This window comes from Gymnogyps californianus, chromosome 1 (assembly GCF_018139145.2).
Source record: "Gymnogyps californianus isolate 813 chromosome 1, ASM1813914v2, whole genome shotgun sequence".
Taxonomy (NCBI): Eukaryota; Metazoa; Chordata; class Aves; order Accipitriformes; family Cathartidae; genus Gymnogyps; species Gymnogyps californianus.
This window is the reverse complement of record NC_059471.1, coordinates 175,615,430-175,637,941: the sequence shown is the minus strand read 5'-3', so window position 1 is coordinate 175,637,941 and position 22,512 is coordinate 175,615,430. Positions and strand designations below refer to the sequence as shown.

At 37.7% G+C, this 22,512-nt stretch overlaps 1 protein-coding gene across 2 annotated transcripts in view; it reads left to right on the top strand.

The window, feature by feature from the left end:
* The window catches only part of NAV3 (neuron navigator 3), a 272,512-nt gene that overhangs the window by 159,259 nt on the left and 90,741 nt on the right, over window positions 1-22,512 (top strand). For both annotated transcript variants that reach the window (XM_050896725.1, XM_050896718.1), the window contains exons 10-12: window positions 1,841-1,949; window positions 2,367-2,750; window positions 6,194-6,313. In XM_050896725.1, coding sequence (XP_050752682.1) covers window positions 1,841-1,949; window positions 2,367-2,750; window positions 6,194-6,313 — 613 coding nt within the window. The remainder of the gene's footprint in view (window positions 1-1,840; window positions 1,950-2,366; window positions 2,751-6,193; window positions 6,314-22,512) is intronic.

The following is a 22,512-nucleotide window of genomic DNA, read 5'->3' as shown; positions in this document are numbered from 1 at the left end:
ACCAGAATTTTTTCCTGTAGGACTTTTTTTTTGCTTTACTTTTCCAGAATGCTTTGTTAAATACAAAATTTTCATTGCTTCTGGCCCCATCTTGAATATTTCCCAGTTCTCTGTCCGATGCACTTTTCTTGCAAGCTCTACATTAAGATCTCCTCCTTCCTTTTTTCCCATTTTATCTAGTCTGCAAAGGATACCATCTTTTTTTTTTTTCTTTTCCCTCCTTCCCAGACATCTCCTACCTCTTTTTTCACTTAGATGGCACACCATGCTTTTCCTCAGAGACATCACCATTGTTGAATTTATATCTTGTAGATATATCTTTATATCCACAAACTCACACACAAACCTGGGAGGAGGAAAGGTGGCAACAGAATGAGAAATACAGCAACTTGAAGATGTGTATCTTCATGTGTGTTTTACATTTTACAAATGTGAAATATTGTAGTGCTATATGGTATTTTGCTTCTGCTTGCATTTCTAATCTTGATTTTTGTATGATGTTGAGTTTAAATTCACCAGACTATCTCCTGTTAGATGTATTCAAAGATGAAACAGTTTCTCGATGTCATGAGGATTCCAAAATTAGATTAAAAGCTTGTTCTGGATAAGAATGCTGAAATCTAGAGTTAAATACTAGATATAATTTTAGTGGTTGCACAATATCATTCTTCATGATAACATTTCCAGAATGAGGAGTAAAGTTAACTTAACAAGGTGAGGTATGACATGAAATTTATCACTGATACAGTCAAAAAGAAATTATTTGCACTTCACATTCAGCATTGTACACATAACTATAATAATGATGCTTCTTGCCAACCTTCTTTCAAGCAACAGTTACAGGACACAGCCAGAAGCAGAACACTAGCCTTGAACAAATCAGTGATTTTTGTCATAGATTTTGTTTTGAAATTCTCTTGTTCTCCAAATGAAAAATGAACTAAAATTCCTTGATATGTGGATGTGCTAGAAAACATGCATTTCTGTTTCTTCATATATGACTTTTGGATGTTGCTTTGAGGCTTATTATGTTTTCTTTTGTAACACATAATATAGAACTTTTTTTTTCCTTCTGTTTTTTTTTTTTTTTTTAATCATGTGAAGTAAACATTATTCAGGATGTTCCAGGTGAAGTTCTGCGGGCTTCACTATTCAAGATGTCAGACTAGCTTTTCACAATGGAGCCCTGAAGGCTGTTAAAATCCGTAATTGTATAAATGACGCTTAGAGTCATTTGTGCTTAGAGTGCTCAGATTTTTATCCCAAGAAGAATATTTTTTTAATCCCATATGAAGAATAATCTCCCCCTTCAGGAAACCATTACCATTCAGGAAAGATGCTTTATTAAGTGCCTGACTTAAAGAGTACTTTGAAATAGCCTGGATGTTAAGTGCATACTGAAGAGTTGTTGTAACAGCCACCCCAATTCTTTCCAGACACAGATTTACTGTGGCTTTATTTCCTACCAAGTCATGTAAAATGTCAAGGAGGAAAAAGGGGCTGTGTAATGTATCACGTGGTCTGAGGCTGCATCGTGCCTTGATTACAGAGGACAAAAATCCCAACACTGTAAATCTGAGTTTCATTAAGATTTGGGCCCTAACAGGGATACTTCACCAGGACTCTTTTCGGTGGGTTTTTTAAATACCACATGTTATTTATAAGTGTATGTGTGTTTTATTACTGAAAGGATGAGGTTTTATTTTTTAAAAGATTAAAGGGACAGACCTATTTACAATCATGTGTGTGTATTCTCAGCTGTGTATACATGTGTGCACTTTATTCAACCTTATACACTCATGTGTGCTAAATTTATGCTGGTTTTGCTGTTTCCTTCCAGGAGAAGACCCTGAAACAAGAAGAATGAGAACTGTAAAGAATATAGCAGACTTGAGACAGAATTTGGAAGAAACTATGTCCAGCCTTAGAGGGACCCAGATAAGCCACAGGTATACTGGTTTTGTGTAGACTGCTAAAAATTTTGACTGTAGGAGAGTATTACTAGTTGCTGAATGAATTAGAGACTTGCAAGGGAAAATTAACTATTACACTAACCATACTGTTTGCTAGACTGCCTCAGCAACTTAAATGTGACTTTAATATACCTTACTGTCAAAGTGTCTTATACAATCATTCACAAAGATAGTTACTGTTTCATATACCTCTACTTAGAAGCCTATAAAATTTCTTTTAGGTTATTTTATAAGTGGGGGGTATTGTATACACAAACACATGTGTGCACATGGAGAAACACACACACACGCAGAACTTCTTAAAAGAATATACATTATTCCAGCCTTTGCTTTTCCTTGTTTCTCAGAAACAGAGAAAGCACAGTTCACTGACTTCTCCATTTTGTTTGGCAGCACATTGGAGACAACTTTTGACAGCACTGTGACAACTGAGGTGAACGGGAGAAGCATACCAAGCTTGACAAGCCGGTCCACCCCGGTGACTTGGAGGCTAGGGCAGGCCAGTCCTCGGCTGCAGGCAGGAGATGCCCCGTCCTTGGGCGCTGGTTATCCTCGCAGCAGCGCAAGTCGCTTCATACACACAGACCCTTCTCGATTCATGTACACCACCCCGCTTCGCCGAGCAGCTGTTTCTCGCCTTGGAAATATCTCACAGATCGACATGAGTGAGAAGGGCAGTGGTGATTTGGACATGTCCTCTGAAGTTGACGTTGGTGGCTACATGAGTGATGGGGACATTCTTGGGAAAAGCCTGAGAACAGATGACATCAATAGCGGGTAAGCAGCACTTTTTCCCCGTTTGAACTAATGCATGATTGGCAGGTTTAATAGGATTTTTCTAGCAAATTCTGGCACATAAGTGGAAGCTGCATTGTGGTTGCAACATAAAAATATACATATAAAAAAACCAAAACAAAAATAAGCCCCTAAGCTGCCAGTGATGTTCTCAGCAGCCTTCAAATTCAGTTCTTCTCCTTTAACATCAAGATGATTTTGCTGTGAACTTTGATAAGAGCACAGGTACTTCTTATTACTTACTGGAATTTCTTAGTTATCTGGTAAACCATTATTTTGCGCTTCTTGCCCTGGGATGGGTCTTGTTTTGGTATTTTTATGTTTTATTTGAGATGGTAGATATGGTATTGGATGCAGCTGATGAAAAGTAGTTGCTGACAGCACTGACTTTCTCTGTTTCCGCTTCAGATATTGTCTAGTGTAGTCTGTGCGATAGGCCTGTATTGCAGTTTTTCAACTGTGCATATCATCTGAGCTGTAGGAATATCTTTTCATAAAAGAATACATCAGTCACTCTCCTAGCATACCCAGGAGGAAGAATGACAATTATTTTTTGTTTTTGTTTGCTTACTCAATTGACTTTGGGGTACTGCATTCCCTGTGTTTCAAATTACTATTTAACAATTCTTGTATCAATCTTGGAACATAAGGCACTTCACTCCTATGTATGTTAGAACTCCTAAAGCATCATTTAAAAAAAAAAAAAAAAAAGCCATGTTACTGTTTTACTCATACTTAAATTACTGTTCAGTGCTGGTTTTGGCATCTCAAGGCTGCTTGGTGGCTGAGGTAACATTGGGTTGAACAGAAGTCCCATAGAGTACATGGCCATGTCACACCACACTACTTCACTCTGTATAAATTTAGGACTCTTGCTGTCAATCTAATCTTTTAGTTTGAAGTATAGCTATGATTAGAGTATAGTGGCTGATGAAATTGGATACGATATGTCCGTAAGGGCAAATGTAAGTCTGTGATCAAAGCTCTCTCTAGAGCAGCGTCTCACCTCAAGCACCATCCAAAGATAAATCTCTAGAAAAAGCATAACTATAAAGAAAGCATATTTCTATATCTCCCCGGTGCATTGTCTCAGTGATCCGTGAATGGACTACTGCTGACAAGGTTGTCCACAGCATAGCATTAGTGGCTGTCAAGTAGGATGCCATATTCATGTGTGCTAGAACAGAGAAAAGACATATGGAAAATGTAATACTTTAATGTCTGAAGACCTCTTATCATAAAGGAAATATAAATGCTGCCTTTGATGGATGCACGGGTTTATTTTTAAAAAAAAAAGATAGGGGAATCCTTTGCAGTGCCTGATGAGTTGTATTAATTAGCTTATCACATTAGAGGATTAATATAGTCATCTTGTGTGACTTTTCTTTGCATCTGTAATAAGGATGACTCAATAGACAGTAAGTTGCAATGTGCTCAGTTAACATTTTTAGGTGCAGTAAATGTTAAAAACAAGTTAATAAGCTCTGAAATTTCAGGATTCACTGAGGCATGTAAAGTCTTATCTCCTTTATGCCTCTTCTATTATCAGTTTAATTACTTTAAGCACTTGGGGACAGGAATGCAGCAGTAATTAGAAATTAGTGTGAGGAAAGCCTGTTGCACTTGTTAAGTCTCTCCATTCAGGCCCTACTTATACAGGAAAAAATCCATATAGTCTGGATTGCATTCAAACTACAGCTAAATTTAATATGCAATTCCAGAGTCTTGGAACCTACTGCATAATTCACCCCTAGCTAAATAATCTGTCAAAAAGTCTAAATTTTGTCTTTAATAAAAGGATAAATCTAGTGTGTGAGTATGACTGTTGATTTACCTTTGAAAACAAATGTGAAGTTACCTTCTGCAGACTCCAGATACCAAGGTTTCAGAAATCCCTTGCTGAACTGCAGGCCAAATCTTACCAGTGCGTAAAATGCCTCTGAGTTTAGTTAAAAATAAAGGAAGCAACCCTTTGTGTTTTACTGCACTTGAGGTTGCCTTCATCCAGACTGCCACCCAGGACACGATGCCGTCTCAAACTGTAGCTGTCGCACAGGGCTACGCTACCGCAGCTTTGCTCTCAAAATCTGCACCTGTACACCCACCCCGAACCGCGGCGGGGGAGGCTGGTGCTCCCGGGCTGCCGTATTAGCCCCGAGGTCTCTGGGACAGTTGATTTCAATTAAATCAGCTCCCAGAAGGAAATGCAGGGAGAGGGCCAACAGAACATCTGGAGCACCAGCGGCGTGTGTGTGCCTTGGCTTGTGCCTGGGAGTCTGTGTAGAATTATTAAAGTTAAATGTTTATGTACGTGGACGCACACTTCGACTGAAAGATGGGTTTGAGTGGCACCATTTCATGGCTCAAGGAGAACTTGTGTTAAAGATTCTTTGAATTGGGAGTGAACTCCAGTAGATCCTTTTAGCCATCATCCTAGCATTGGGACTACACTTATTTCAGTAAGCCTGTAATTTTATTTTGAGTAGGTTCACTGAGGTATACCGAATTTTTTTTCTGTGTATGTATACTTCTATGTTAAGTGCCATACACGTGCAAGGTCCTTCACAAATAAATTTGTGCAAACTCTGTACTAGGTTGCTACACTAAAGTTACCAAAAACTACAAGAGGGAAATGTAAAAAACAAGAGCCTAAGAGGGAAGACAGTTTAATGAAAGGTCCTTTGAGAAAATAATGGACAGGTCTTGAGAGTAGCACAGGCTTGTGGTACTGCTCAGTTATAAGCACCAAGACCTCTCATAGAGATAACTAAACTGTAGGTAGGCATTCCAGAAATTATTGCTGCTGCTTGAAATTCAGAAACTTTTAATGGTTCTCTAGTGAGTAAGCAGCACTATACTCACTGATTCATTAGTCATTCATTATAATGTGAAGTGGTGGGAAGCAAGCAAAAGGAACACAGATAGAAACATTCTTAAATGTCATTGTAAGGGCTTCAGTGGATATCTCTTTCATATCTGAATAATTACATCCCAGCAGGGACTATGGATTTGGGTTCTCAATTTCTGTTCCCATTTAGATGGATGCTACTGATTTTTTGCCTTTTTTTTCTTTTTTAACTGGAGTTATGCTTCTTGCATCTGGTGCTATTCTTTGACAAAACTGCAGTACTTAAAATGTACTTAAAATTTTTGAAGATGCTTGAGGGCTTCAGTCTAAATATATTTCAGTAAAACAGGTTGGCCTGTAAGCCATCACAGAAAAATGCAAATGATCCTAGAAAACAGGCATATATCTGATCTCACTGCACTGGGCACACAAGGTGTGAATATTTAGTATAAGCCTACCATCTAATAGGACAGCCCGTATCTTAAACATTTGAATTCCACAGTCCATTAACTTTAGAGTGAAACATTGTTGCCAGATGGCTGTGTTTCCCACTGATTGACCGCACATTTATTTTCAGGTACATGACAGATGGAGGACTCAACCTATATACAAGAAGTCTGAACCGAATACCAGACCTAGCTGCCTCTCGAGACGTCATTCAGAGAGGGGTTCATGATGTGACTGTGGATGCAGACAGGTAACAGTGCTTTGCGAAGTAAAAAGCTATCTGAGCTTTACAAATATTTTTCATCCTTCATACCTGCTAATATATCACCGTTTTGTTCATAAGGAATAGCAAGAGAAAGCAAGCTTCTGAGGCTGCTAGGTTTCTGAGCACACAATACACCAACTACCACAACGAGTGGGGAAAAAGCAAACTTCTCACATGGGAAGTGGATTTAGGAAGAATTTATTGTTGAAGATGTAAGAGAAAATATTAAGAAGCCCAGACCTTACTTGCAATCTTGAATCTCTGAAACGGGACATGATTTTTACAGGTTGCCTTGTCAATTGATGGGCATAGGGAGAATACACAGGGTCTCCAGGCATCAGAGAGCTTGCGTGTGCCTGATGATGTGAGTCAGAACATACATTTGGAGTTGGCCGGAACCAGAACCCTGGTCTTCGCCCATTTTGCCCTCTTCGGGTGTCAGAAGAAGGCAGTACTCGTGAGCAGTGGGAAGCAAGAAGTGAGGTTATATCCCATTGTCTATGCAGTGTGAAAAAAGAAACAATGCTATCCTGCCCTTATACGTGTATATATGGGTGTGAGCATAAAAACATGCTCCCACTAGTACTTCTGCAGATTAGACAAGTGTTTTCTTTTTCTTTTCCTTGAGCTTAAAGTAGATGCATATTGGTGGCTTGTATCCATGTCTGAGAAATAAAAATTCATAACCCAACTTTTGCAGAACTTAGAGCTGTCAGCCCTGAGGTTTTGGTCAGACCATCGTAGAGATAAGGAGCAGCTGTGAAATTTGGCAGTCTTCAGTTTTAGGGGGTTGATGTCAGTCCCATCTTTTTAAAATCAAGCTTCCTTTAAGAAAAAAAATGTATTTAATCAGGAAGCGAGAAAAGGTTCACGGCGTGGCTCTGGTTTTACAAACCCAGCAAATTAGTTGAAGAAGTTCTAGGATACTAACCTAGGTATGATATAATGTTTACTTTTCACAGTTTTCTAGTGAAAATATGCCTGTGACACAAGTCAGGGATAGTCTGCATTAGTCAAACAGTTCATGCAATGCATCAGGATAAAGAAGATAATTTTCATCTAGAGAACATGTTACTTAAAAAAGAAGGTTGTTTTAGCTGACATATTAGCATTTGTTGACCTTGCAGAAAAAGCCTATTTTAGATAGCAATTCAAATGAATACGGCTCGGTTCTTTGGAACGCAAGCATTGACGTAATGCAAAGACCAGAGAAAGTGTACAGTAGGCGTTTAAGAAAATAATTTGGATAGAAGTCAGGCAGTAACAGAAGGAGAAAATGAGAAACGAGGTGTGGGCAGGAGGGACTTTTGTGGAGCTCTGTATGTAAGAACAAGAACCTTAAGCTCAAAGTGGGAGAGAGGGTGGAAAATTTAGAGGCTGGGAGTCATGTAATTAAAGACGGAGAATGTCGCTAGCTCCCACGTTTTTGTATGTCTCTATATCTTTTTTTCACCTGGGAGTGAAATCATTAGAGCTCTTCCCACCATGCAATATTCACACCCAGGTTTCAAACCACGCATATTTTTCCCTGAAAAAAAAGAGGTCCAAATTAAGGGATTTTTAAATTTTTCTTAGTATTCCTCAAGCTCTAGATGCCACTCAAACACTTTATGTTTGTTTTGCTTTGAAGTGTTATTTAGTAATGTATGTGTTAATTTGTTCTATATAGTGTGCAGGTACATACATGTTTTACATGTGAAACCACAGGGAGGCTATGATCAGTTCTCAATTAATGAGATCGTCCAGCATTTTCCAGTACATAAATCTGTTTTGGTTTGTTTATACAACTTTGTCAGACTGGCTAAAAATGTTGTGCTAAAAACTACTCTGCTGTTTCTGAGTCTTTCATCTCTCAGTCTGTCGCTTGTCAGGTTGTGGAGCAGTGACTTCAAATTTGTCAGGAGATTATTTTGGGTCTTGAGTGAAAAGTTGACCAATTTTATGCAAGATACAAGGCTTTTAAAAAATGAAATTCATGTGTATTCAGGAAAGATTTATTTGATCTCAACATATTCCATCTTTACTGTGCGTTTGCAAACTGCTTTTGACATTAGCAAACTGCATGAGCAAGCCCCAAAGTAATTTTTGAGCTTAAAGCCTATAGATGTGAAGTAGGATTTACTTTTAATGGCTGCTTTCCCTTACACAAAGAATGAAAGCTGTACTCCTGGGCTCTTCTGGACCCGCTAAACAGGGTGTCATGGAACATACTGTATGCTATCATGTAATTAAAAACTTTATCATAGTACACAGGCATGAGGGATTTAAATTATGCCAGACAATTCTGGCATTTCCTGACCTTTCAATGCTTGATTTTTACAACCTTAATCGTGCTTTGTTGACATAGATTTTTTTTTTTGTGTGTATAAATGTATGTTATTCCTTGAAGCAGCAAAAAGGTGTTTAGGAAGTGGAAAAAATTAAATATTTTTGTGAGTTCTGATGATAACAAAACACATGCTTGCCAAAATGGGTCACAAAAAACCTGTATTAGGTCAAGCACACACACACAAAATTGTTTATGCTGATCTTCAACAATGTGTGTCACATTTATGATATGAAATCAGGTGGAAAAAACAATACAGAGATTGCTGAGACTCTCGCTTGGTTTGGCAGGATAGGTTTTGGTCCTTCACAACAGCATGGGTACCTGAGATTTCATCTTATCTCACGTAGCATTTTAGATCTTATTTTTTCTACTCTGAACAAAAAATAATAGGGTTTGTGTCAGGGCTTCAAGGTATGCCTTGCCACTGGTATGATGAACTTCCATGAAAGAGGATTATTCTCCTGTCTGTCATCCCTATAGATGTGTGAAGGACATATGCATTTTCTCTATGGTATCATTACTATAAACCTTTTTCATAATTGGCATGATTTGCCCTGGCCTTTCTGTTGTAAAGGACTCTGCTGGCATCTCTGTGCAGGCAGAAAATAAATGATACGCTGCAAATATCTGATTTACATTAGCAGGCAGGAGAAAAGTTTCAGTATTCTGTCCATCACTAGAGCCAGCAATTTTTACTGACAGCAACCCCATGTTCTTCATGAAAAATGAACTTGGGTTTTCTCTGACAACCTAAATTACAGCTTCTGCTTATGTTTTAAAACCTTTTCTTTTTGTGAGCTGGCAGTCCAATATTCTTCAGATAGGTGGGCTGACAATATCTCTAAGGGTAATGCCGTTTCTGGCAAATGTATACTTTCAGGCTGATTCTCATTTCATGGATAAATCAGGAATAATTCATTGAAATTGAGGGCATGCAACTGATGTAAAAAGACAATCAGGTCCCCAGTTTGATTCCGCTCTAAACTGGTTTCATATAGCACCTGCATCTCCACTTCTTGCCAAAAAGCAAAGGGTTGAAGGATCTCCATGTGGAAACCTAGCCTGAGAGAGCTCATCCAAATAATAACATTGAATTACTCTTTGAACAACTTCATAAAAAGTTAAATTCATGAATGCAACATAAGCCAAGGCTTAAGTGTTGCTTGCGTACTGCTCTGGAAAGCACATTCGTGTAGAAAGGAACAAAGCATATTTGCTTGTTTTAGGGAAAGAATTGTAATGGTTCAATGAAAGGCTGAACGGACGCTGGCAGCATCAGATGTCAACGGCTGTATCATTCTTCTTTCAATTTTTTTTTTCCTAATTTGGACTCTTTTTTTGGTCTGTAAATGCCTATTCCTCACAACTTACCTTGCTTCAGATACCATAAGAAATTAATTAGAGAGGAAGATGGATTCTCTGCAGCGGGTGTAACTTGGGATGTGGCTGAGAGAGTTCTCAGTGGTATGATATTACTTTTCATTTATTGTTCTGTCTTCCTCCTCTACACTCTAGCATTTGCCTTCTGGGACTCTTAGAGGGAGTATTTGAGGAACATTCTTGGAGTTCAAAACCCTTTTCAAAGTAAGATGAGCCAAAAGAGATTAGACGTAAGCACACAAAATGAATTATGTTCTTGGGAAGAATAAGGTTTATTGAAAAGTAAGTTGCAATGTTTCCAAACCACCCTGTGTTGTCCATAAAAACTGTTAGGGACTTTAACAAGCCCTTTTAGAAAGGGATATAGCTCCACTGACTTCAACCATTGTCCTTCCACTCCCTATACCTGCTGAATTTAGTGCACTGTATCAAAAGTCACAGTTTCCTTCACTTTCATCACTCAACAGTCAACATAAGTTGTGCAGCCACTTTCCCCTCACATCCCTTGAATGCACTATTCTTTTTTTTTCCACCTTTTCTTCAGATGAAACCTAAAGCTTTAAAGGTAGCTTATGCTGCTTCGTGTGCTTTTATCGTGACCCGCTTCAGCTGCTTTGCTGTTGCATTGAATCTGAGCCCCCGTTACACAGAGTTCTTGTGCACAGGGAGTCTTTAAAATGCTTCCACCATCTGTCGCATGTGCAGGAGATTTGGCAGTTATCTCAGACTAGCTCAGGCTGGCCTGTTTGTTCTCAGCCAAACCATAATCACCATAATACATTATTAATTATAATTATAATAAAATAATTCCAGATTTTGCCTGTAGTTTATTAACTAACTTCCTGCATGGATGACTGTAAGTCTTCTTCTGATGTTTGTCTGAGTAGATGAGCCTTGAGTTGGAATATTGTACTTTTGGAAAAGGAACTTTTCCAGAGTTCAAAGGGCTATTGAACTGGGAGCCCTGTTTCATAGGGTTGGTAGTATCAGAAAAGGCTGACATCATGAACAGTAAGTTAAAATCCTAATAGAATACAATGCCTGTTCTCATACTGTAAAGTTTTGGCAGCACATTGGAATTGCTGATGTCGTTTGGAATTTAAGCCTTTGGGATGTTCAGTGGACAGGCATACTTTACGTTTCGCCTTTCTATCCAGATGCTTCTGCGTAATGTGTATTTCGGCACTGTACTAATACCGTGCTTTCTGCCATGTGTCTCTGCAGTTTGCTATTGATGTGATCACTGTTCTGCCATGTTGCAACTATTACCTGTTCAGTTTGGTGCTTCTGGTAGCAGAGTAGGATTTACTATGGATAGTTAAAGGAAATGTATATGCCACAGTATTGAACTATTCACTGTGTGCACATATTCAGCCCTCTACCCTTTCTTCTGTCTCTCAACATTTCAGCTGTGTCCAACTCTGGGTACCAGTGTCTATGGCAATAATACAAATATTCATCCCATAGATATGAAATAGTAAATAATAAAACACAAAATAAATATACCTACTTCTTGCTGTCTAAGACTTTCTTGGGCAAAACTGAGTTCTGCTGCAAATCTACTGCGCTGTATAGGGAGGCTTCCTATACCTTTGCACTTGCCCTCACCACTAAGTATGCCTGTGATTGCTAGTCTGTGCACAACCTAAAAAAGCCACTATGGACCTTAAAGTCAGCATGGTTCATACAGTTGTGTGATCTGCTATAGTTTTCCTGGCTGTGACTTTACAGTATTAGTAGGTTCTTAGGATACTGAAATAATTATAAATATCTTTACCTCACTGGTTTTGCAGTTATTACTCAAATATCTCCAGAAACTATAATTAAAGAATCTCTCTTGTGAAGCAATTTAAATTTTAAACTGTTTTTACTATTGTTGCTCTCTTCTATACTTTTAATCTTCCATAATTTCTTTTCACAGCTGTTGCTGTTAACATTTCACACCATTTACTTTTATTATTCTCAAACGATTCTGCATTTTCATAATCTCTGGTGTAAATCTTTCCTCATTTTGGCATCTGCTAGGCTATCAAGAAAGTTACTAGTTAGAAGTATCTATTTCAATGTGTATCTTGGTTTTTATTGTTTCTGCAAAGTACGGATACTAAATTTAAGTACTTAAAGCACAAATATGTATGTATCCATGCATGAAGAGCAGAATAATTATGTCAAAAGGAGCACTCCTGGTTTTTTGGCTCATTATGTTGTTAAGTATTCAGGATCCTTTGAGGATGAATACCTTATTTTCAAAAGCATAATGAGAAATAAAATCTTCAGTAACATGATTTTGTACAGCATTATTAATTTAGAAAGAATGGTATTTGAATTGAGTATGACTTTTTTTCCGGTCATGCTTTCGAAAGTCAGGATTTGGACAATATAAAGTAAGCAGAGCAACTGGACTTTGATCTAATTTTGTGAGGTTGCCCCCTTCCTTACTTGCTTTAAATATCTATAGAAATTGCCCATAGAACCACAAATCAAAACATGGAAACATTTAACAGCTGTGTGTTTTTAGGTTCAGATACTTTATTAATATCAGTGACATAAACAAACTGCATTGTTAGCATGCTGTCATTAGTATGTTAAACTGTCATGATCCTGCAACATCATGTCTGCAGACACATTTCTTTGCACCCAGCTTACATAAGGAAATGACATTCAGAAAAGGCAAGAACAGTGCATGGCAGATGTTTACTTTAAAACAAGACCGAGCTGCAAGTGATTATGTGAAATGAATGACAAATGAAGTTTTCTCTTTTTCAATTTTTGTCAAGTGGCAGAAAGAGGGACAATATCAACTAATTTCAGTTTATATCAAAAAGGAATTAATGGAAATAAGTTTTTAAATTTTTGCAAGGAATGAAAGCGAATTACATTCTCATGCAATGCTAAATGAGCTGAGCATATAGGTTGCTGTAGGGTCATTAAACCGAAGGCTGGCTGTTTACAGCTGACACATTTAACATTCTCACAAATCTACTTTTTCAAAGTGGATGGTGTAGAGCTAGGTATTAATGTCATGCAGTCTATTTACATTCTTTATTTCTACTTGACTTGAAGTTTGGTTTAGATACTTCAAAATTACTTGAAGTGCGGCTGGACTTTATCATATATTAACAGATTGCTAATACTTCCCTTCAGGAAAAATGCAGATGGTTTGTTTTGATTGTAATCTAGTTCCGGCGAGAGAGTACCAATATATTTAATAACAACTACCTAAGACACAGTTTACAGTTTCAGCAGCAGCATTATTTTGGTCCACTACTGTAATTCATTGTTATCAGCAAAGACTAATGTACTGCCTCCTTTGTGTTAGAACAAAACATGGGTAGCATGATTGAAATCATTACCCAAAATACCCCAGGCTTGAATATAAAATTAAAGACCTTGAATCTCCTACGTGATACATATTTGAGCCCTGAAGTCAAGAAATATATGAAGTTCTTTAAAATGTCTTGATTTGTTTGATGGCTGGAGGAAAAAATGTTGTAATTGTATTCTCCTGCATGGCTATTAAAGAAAAAAAAAATCATATTGAAATTTGCAATAAAATAGGTGCAATTGAGATTACAGTTCTAACATTAACAAATACGGCGTATTTCAGACAGATGCTTCATGAAACTGAATATAAAAATTGTGATTTTGATAATTCAGTATTGGAGATGCAGCAGCTTGTGATCACTAAGTTGTCTTTTGTTCTAAATTGCCTCAGAGACCTACTTCCTTATGGAGTAAAATATTCTTGTTTCTTACTTAAGTCATTTGTTAAAGAACTGTGTTTATAATAGCTACTTACCAGATTGAGGTAGTTCATGGTATGCATATACACGCATGCTTGGCAAACAAAACATGTGAATTATAAGAATGTTCCAATTAACACTTTCATAGGAAGTAATACATTTGTAACCCTATAAAAATCCTTTGCCTCGGATTTATTTGGTATAAGTTCACTTTAAAGAACATTTGGATTCGGCAGCTTCAGGAGACCTCTGAAATGATGAGAAACAGGAAAAAAATGGAGAGCCACATCATGGTGCACTTTTTTGTACCCACAAGAGGTAATGAGAAAGGGGTAAAACGATCTGCTCTAACAGTTACTTGCTGTTGTTTTGTACACCCGCTCTTCCTCCTAGTTGGCAGGTGGACAAAACAGGTAGGTGAAAGGAAGGCTGAATTTAAATTAAGCTTAGCATCTTAAGGGTGCAAGTGCTGCTTGAGCTGTAGGGCTGCTTACAGTGCAAAAGAGGAAAATTGCAAGGTTTTGACCCTGTCCCTTGCAATGTGCTGCTCTTAGGCAAAACAGTAGTGCTCTCTGTCCTGGGGCTGCAGGAAAGCAGTGATGTTCAATACGTTTTGGATTGGCAATGGCATTGCAAGGTAACTTTGTCATTTGTGGCTAAAAAAGATAGCTAGAATCCAGCCAAAAGCTAGTCATGGGTTATCTATGATTAGAGAAAATTAAAAGAAGGATGTATCTAAAGCTGTGCAGGTTAAAAAACACAGGAGCCTTTTATTTTCTGGAAAAAGAAATGGCCTTTCAACCCTGTAGGCTGGCTAAAGACAGTGTTCAAAGGGAGAGAGCATGAAGGGAAAGCTGGGAAGGATACAGCGTGGCAGAAAAACTGCCAGCCAGTGCAGAGAATACCCCTCGCTGCGGGATGCTCACTGTGGAACGCAACATGTGTTAACCTTTCTCTTTGAAAAAAAATCCCTCCATTTGCTTGTATCAACATTTTACTTATAAATCTTAACTATGTCACCTCTGAGTCTCCTTTTGATGGAGAGAGGAAAAGATGATCCTCCCTCTTCAATCTGTTCTCCGAGCGCCGTTGTGGAGGCTTCCTGCCCCTCCTGAGCCCCTTGTGACAACCTCAACTCCGTACAGGGAAATGTTTGGTGCAGCAATGTGCTTGGAGTTTGTTTTCTTTTGAAGTTACAGCACTAATCTCATCTGTATCTAATTGTTAAAATATTAAGTCTTCAAAGATTTCCTTTGTAAACAAAAGATTGTCATAACAATTTAAGCAGGATCAGATGTGTAAACTTAAAGAGTGGAACCCTCAATGTATTTTACAGAAGTTTTTTATGGAAGGATACAGTGTAGTTATAATTCAAACCTGCTTAGTGGATTGAATAATCTAAAATACAGTATTTGAATGAAATTTAAAAAATAGCTTTGCCTAATTACAATTTACCTGAACAAATAACCTTTTAATCTGTTACCTGTGTGCATCAGCTTTCATTTCCAATGTGCTAAACTTTCTCTTATATTCCTTTTGAGTGCATTATGCTCTAGATCTGTTTCATACTGCAGAATAGAATGTAAAATGGCTGCTAACCCTATTAACTGCTGTGTAGGTAAATTCATGAAGGTAAAAATTGCTTTACTGCAGTTTAAAAGCATGTGTAGTGTTGGAAATAATTGCATTGCCCTGGGAAGTACAATAATTGACAGAACAGGTGTTTGTCATTCCTCAAAGTGTTTTATCTAGAAATAATCTTATTAATATAAGCTCGAGTCTTTTATATTATAATATCCAACAATTTTTGATCAGACACTCGGTATACTGACTTAAAAGTGAAATTAAGATATTTCAAATGCATAGGATTTGAACCAGTTTCTGGAAAAGAAACTACAGAGACAGAAAACATTAAGTTATGTATTACATATCTTCTGACTGTTCATCAATGAACAGATTAATATTGACAGCCAGTGCCTAAAATCTGAAAATTTGTTGATTCGAACTAGAAATGCACACACAGTTTAAGCAGCGAGATCGTGAACTTTAGGAACAAGACATGAAGAATAAAGGTAGGCTGTACTTATCTTCATTTTTTTAAATCAAGCCTAGATCTTTCTATAAGATATTTATTGCCAGATTCAAATACCGAAGTAGACAAAATTTAATGAGTGGTCTGTGTCTGGGGTGACTGGAGGACATGTAACGCTTTATGAGAGGCAAGTGATCAATAAAGGTGTATAATCTTCATGACTCATGAACCACTATCTGGAGGCTCTTATCTCTTTCTATTGACTGTACCAGGAACATAGCTAGACAGCTAGCTTTTGGTTTATGTTAAGATGAACCATGACTGTTTCAAGGAATTAAAAAAAAAAAAAAAAGAAAAAGCTGCTGGGGTTTTTTAAATTTTAAATAAAAGAAATTCTAGTGGAGTACTGCAGTGAAGTGACAAGCCTCTATGTACTTACATCAGCCACAGCATGACATGACATACTGTCATCCAGGGACAGTCCCTTAGTGGAAGAAGTTTACTTCCGAGGGATTTTAGAAAGGCTCTGTTTTAGGAAAACCAGTTTCTGTACAGCAAAGCTGTTGAAAGAGAAATCAGCATGTTTCTTTAGGGTTAAAGAATTATTCTTTTTCCTCTTTGAGTTAAAATCCTTCCCCTCCATGAAAAGAATTGCCTCAGTGTGCCACGTATGACCCAAATTTTCTGATGCGTAAAAAATAACTGAATTAGTTCTATTTTACAAGTATTTTCCCTTTGTTCAAGATAGAAAGAAATTTACGATCCCCTGTTTTGTACATATTTCTTTCTCTCTCTTTAATCATTTAAATTAATGATAGCAGCAATACTCTTGAGAAATGGATGAATATAAAGTGGATAAACTCAATGGAAAAGCATGTAGGAAAAATAATTTTTTGCATATTAAAAATAAAGTATGTCGACAACAATAATTTAGAGCCTTCCAGATAAACTGTGAAAGCTAATATCCTAACTAGATTTTCAATAGCTTTCCCTAAACAGCTATTTTACATAAAATTACCCGTCATATTTTCTTTTGGAATGATTCTATTGGATTGGCAATGTGGGAAATTTTAAGAAGACTGGGCTTGTGTGTATGAGTGTCATTCCAGCGTGCCACTGAATTGCTGAGTAGTGGTAAGTGAGCCCCAAGAACTCAATTTCTGCAGATTTCCAATGTGGGCAGTAAGAACAGCCTACATCACAGAAAATTTATGATAGATAGTTTATTAATTTTGGATTGCTACTTTGGTGATATTTTGTCAGATTCTTGGACCTGCTGCAGCTATTTGGTACAAATCAGCACAAAGGCAATAAATACTGAAGGTAGCTGGTCAGCAATGCTACATGCAGTATTGGTCCTCAGTCTATAGTGGGTTTGACTAGTGCTTACTGAGGGAGCCATAACAATTTCCTTGACAGGAGCTCCGTTTCTTTCACTAGCCATGGCTCTGATACAAGGGGGAACTGAACGATGAGATATTTGTTGTCTTAAAGCTGCAAGCATCTTCTCCACCACACCCCACTCTGAAAACATTAGCTTTTGTGCTACTTTCTCCGTAAAAATAGCAGTGAAACCCAAATACCGAGTTCATTTCACGAAGTATTGAATTGCCAAAGGAATAAGGTCTTTGAGCTTCTCTTTCAAGAAGATAGCAGTGCATTTCTGGGTTCACAGTTGTAGCTTGCCATAGGCAATTATTAGGATGCCAAATCGCTATCAACACTTCAACTTTTTAAAATTAAAGAAAAAGATAAAAAATAGTTTATTCTTTATTTTTCAGTAGGTCACAGGTTTTGAAAGAAATTTCTATCTTGATAATATATCCTAAGTAGCATTAAGAATTGATCACCAGCTGCAGCTTCTTGTAAATATATTCTAACTAAAAGGAGCTCAGGTTTTTTTGTGGGTGATCCTTCTAGAAAGTGAATACTCCTTATAAAGCTGGCTTTGAAGGGTGTCTCCTGCTTTCCAGCCTCCTGCCCTGTTTCCACCACCACCACCCATATAGTGGGTACACCTAGAGGTAAAAATCATAATGACATATATCCAGATATTCACTTCAAACCTTTAAAAGAGCCCCTGTAAAATTTACTAGGTATGGTATAAAACAATCTAGTAGCTTCCCTATACTACATGGACAACCAAAGCTGCCTCCCATCAGTCCCATGCTCAAGGAAAATACACACAGGATATGAAGTCATCTGTTTTCCCCTCTTTGGCAGCTGTGATGTGTGATTTAGACCAGTGTCTTAAAAATGAGGATTAATTATGAGTGGCATGGTAAGAGTCATTCGTATAATACAGCAGAGAACAAAAGGACAGTGTTGTCATTTTCATGTGAAATAATTCATATATTTGGGAGGAGACTAATCAAGACCCCAAGTTAATTTCTTAGGAGATTCTGCTGTTCATGCTACCAGTTTCTGGGAAACCACCTTGTCATGTTTGAGTAGCAGTTTTATGTTTTTTTCCTGGTATTTCAGTTGCATTTTGCAAGGAGAAGTTGGGATAAAAGCCCAACATAAATCCTAGGAAGAGTGCACCCAACTTAAGTATCTCACACCTGGTTTTGTAGGATTTGTATTTGAAAACCTGAGCCCAGCTATCAGGAAATAAATATGGTCTAAAAAGGAAAAATAGGAAAATTTAGGAAAAATAAATAAGGACCTTTTGATTAAAAAAATGAGGACTGTAAGCAATCTGATAATTTCAGGATGGCTTGCACTATGGAGGTCACAAAACTGTAAATAAAACTAGATTTTCAGAGGACAGTGTTAGATTTTTACATGTTTACTATTCATCTTTTAGGCAAACAGAAATACACCTGAGTGATCTTAAAACAACCGAATCTTCCACAGTTAATTGTCTTCTATTTTATCTTTGAATGTTTTTCCAAAATATTGTTTGCAAAAGTGTGCCATAATGTCGAGATTATGCAGAACGTGTAGTCAGGTCTTCCTGAATGGTATGTGATTAGATTCAAGCACTGGATGCTTAAATTGTAGATTTAGAAAATTACTTTCTCTTTTCATTTGACCCTGAAGAATTCCCTCAGGAGAAATTTGTGGATTAATGTACATGTCACAGAAAGCCTTTGCTCTTTAAGGAAACTCAGTTAGATATGAATCTTACTCTTCTTTCCTGTCTTTTTCTATTCCCGGTAGAACAATAAACACCAGTATGTTGAACCACTATGATTTTAGAAGATGTGTATGTATTTTTGCTGGAACAGTCTCATAAGAATATTGTGGGTCTGTAATATATTTAATCAGCCTAACATTTATTATATGCATTTTAATACTTGGCCCCAATGAAAAAGATGGAACGGCTCCTACATTGGACCCCCCATGATGCCTGCTTTCTTGTGGGTCTCCAGTGCATACCCTACATGCAATACTGTATTTGCCATTAAAAGCTTCCCAAAAAGGATTGTGTTAGCACACTCTAAATTTTTTTTACAGTTGGCCAGAGAGTACTCAAAATGATTTAGTACTTTCCTAAGCAGTTCTTCAAAAGGAGTATGCATTAAAAGGACAGTCAGAAAGTGACCTGTTGGCTGGGCTGAACCCAGAGCAGGAAGCTTCCAGAGACACAGCAGAGATGGGACTTCATCATGAGGAAAATGCAAACCGTGCTACTAATTATGTACCAAAGGAGAATTATCATACATCTCCTAACACCTGAAGTTCTTCTAAAGAGACTGCTGAAACTGTGCATAAAAGATATCAAAAGGATACTGAGGAGACCGCTGTTCTCAAGAGTGTAGGTACCGTGACAAGTACAGTGTGCATGCCTGTGTGGCTGCCCTTTGGCTCTGGTTAGTATGCCAGCGAAATAAGACCATGCAACATCCTCATCTAACTCAGCTGGGATACTCTGAAATGATTTTATAGGCTGTTGTCTGAAAAATCTGCAAGTATTTCTGTTGTGTCTGGTTTTGGCATGGACGCTATGACTTCTTTTAGAGGAAAATGATCGGCCCTTTGCTGCAGAGGTTGTTGGCCAGGTGCAGAGAGAGCCCTGAGTGTCCCTGCAACCCTGCTGGCAGCTCAGAGTGACCTAAGAGCTGAGCAGAGGTGGTGTGGCTCCCTGAGCTTCATGCTTCAGCTCTTACCAGCTGCTACGTGTAGCCAAATGGTCGCTCAAGAACCTGTTGAGATGCTCTCAATTATAAGAAGTGTTTCATTAATTTCTGTTCGTCCCCAGATTGTGGAAATCCAGATGTGGCCTTGGAGGCATCGAAGTGTTCTGGGTGCAATTGGGATGGACCAGGGAATTTAACCTGCGGTAGCTGAGTGTGTAAAACTTTAGCCAGATAAATGAGATAAAGGAGGAAAAATGTATTAAATCTAGATAAATCAGTGCTGTATTGTGTCAGGAATGGAAAGACATTTATCAGCATAGTACTTTAGAGTAATATGCTATAGTGGCAAAAAAGTACTGATAGTTTTCCTTTGTGCTGCAGTTTCAAAGTTCTCTGATACATATTTAGCTGCCAGCTTGTAATAAAGTCTGTGTGTCAGCCCCATCAGGACTTTGTGCAAGCCCTAAGAATCAGACGGCTTCATATTCTAATCAAAGTAAAATCTCATGAAGCTGATATCAGAGGCTCTACAAAAATGTATGGCAGCAACTGTTTTTAATAAAAAATAAATAATTGAATGTGTGGTGTGTAGGAAGTTGTAGTCTTTAACTTTATACACCATTTCACTTTAATGCTCAGATTCCTTTAATTTTCCACTAGTTAAACAAATGCAAGGCTTTTTTGATTTCCCGGTATATTTTCATTTTTGTATTGTTAAATGACTCAATTAGTGGCAGAGACAAAAATAATTTGTTGGACAAGAACATACAGAATCATTCATGCATTTCCTGAAAGCTAGTATTATGTTGATATTTCTCTATGAAGCTGTTCCATCTGCTATTTTTCTGTAAATTTTAAGAGAAATCTTAGAAATCTTTTAAAAAAATTATCACTGTTAAAGCAAGGGTTTTTTAAAGCCAAACTTTTGCCAGAGTTTTAATTTTTTCTCGCTGAAGATGGATTTTTTAAAAAAGCCACTACCTCAGGTATTTCTGAGTCACCGCTAATTTACAGTCAGACCCCCTTCCTTAATGGGTTTCTCATCCTAGTGCTAGTTTTTTCCTCTGATATTTTTATAAAAGCCTTCTGTACTCCCATTTGGATAGCATTACTTCACGATGCTTCTTCTCAGGCGTTATCTCTTGCCTGCAAGACTTGGCTGAAGCCATATTATTAATTGGTTTCCTCCCCGTTTTCCTTTTACAAGAAAGGACTTTTTTAACCTTCGAACTTTGAAATCACATTGATCATTTCTTTCTCCTTGCATTTTTCTTTTGAAGCAGTATTGAATTCCATTATACCTCCTGGGATGTCTTTTAGGTTTGACCAGCTTTCCTGTACTCTAGTAGTTGTGTTGTTTGGGTTTGGTTTTTTCCACATTTTCCAGCTACTTTTATTCTTATATTCAACATCTGTTGGTTTTTTTGTTTGTTTGTTTTACCAAAGAAGAGAATGCCAAGCTCTTTCCTCTCTAGGATAGACTACAATTCAAAATAAACTCTGATTCTCCTTGTTGATAGATATTTGATTCTATTAGTTGCTTAGTAATTAGCTATAAGACTTTCCCATAGTGATCCCCTCTTTTAAATTTATCACCACTGCATTTTTGATGGTGAGATTATAGCTCAGTGATGGTTCCATTTTGAAATTTCACCGTTTTGTCCCTCCCTTTCTGTCGCTTCAGTAAATATGAGAACCTATTTTTGCTGTCCAGTTATATTTATGAAGATGATTGCCATTCCTTTTCAGATTTGCTTTCGTGGTCTCATATGTTTGTCCAGTGTACCAATTTCAATAGCTCTGTCTTTTTCCAGCTTATCTTTCAACCTCTTCTACTGATCTCGGCAAACTTGGGTTCATTCTGGTACAGCTGTGTAATGAGCACTGGCTGGACCTTGGGAGAGAGGAACAGTAGTCAGGAATGAGAAAAAAACCAGCAAAAGGCTGTTGTCAGTGTTCAATTTGGAAAGAAGCCTTTGACATCCTGATAAGTGCTGCTGATGTGGAACATTCAAAGAAATGACTTCAGCTTTGCAAAGTGGGTGGTAACAAACACGATAGCCAAGAAGGCTGGAGTGTGAGAGGGGGACGAAGTTTCCCAAGTTGGCAGGGACTTAATTAATTGCAACAGGTTTCAAATGTTTTTGCTGTCTGCAGCTATATTTTTATTTCGTCTCTCACTTGCTACTCTGCTCTCCAATTCAAGTGTTGCCATCATCTATTAATGTAGAAAGTGGGGAAAGAATTTCTTTGTAATGAGGGGATTTTGGTTTGGTTTTTTCCCCCCTATATAGCGAAGCCATTTGGGGCCATCTCCGTCTTAGTTACCTGCCTCCATATTAGTGACCTGCCTCTGAATCTTGGGAGTCTTAACTGGTGTAATTTATGTGCTAAATGAGATGTGCCATATTGCTGCTATGTCTTCCTGAAGTGTTCTAGCTGATAGAGGATTTTTTTTTTTTCATTTGTTTTGTTTTGGGCTTGTTCTTTTTTTTGTGTGCAGCTTCAGCCAAGCAGTAGCCCTGCTTTTTTGGTCTTTTCTGGCTTTAACTCAGGATGACATTTATGGGAGATGAGAGAGCTTCAGGATACTGGGGAGAGATCCAGAGTGATTG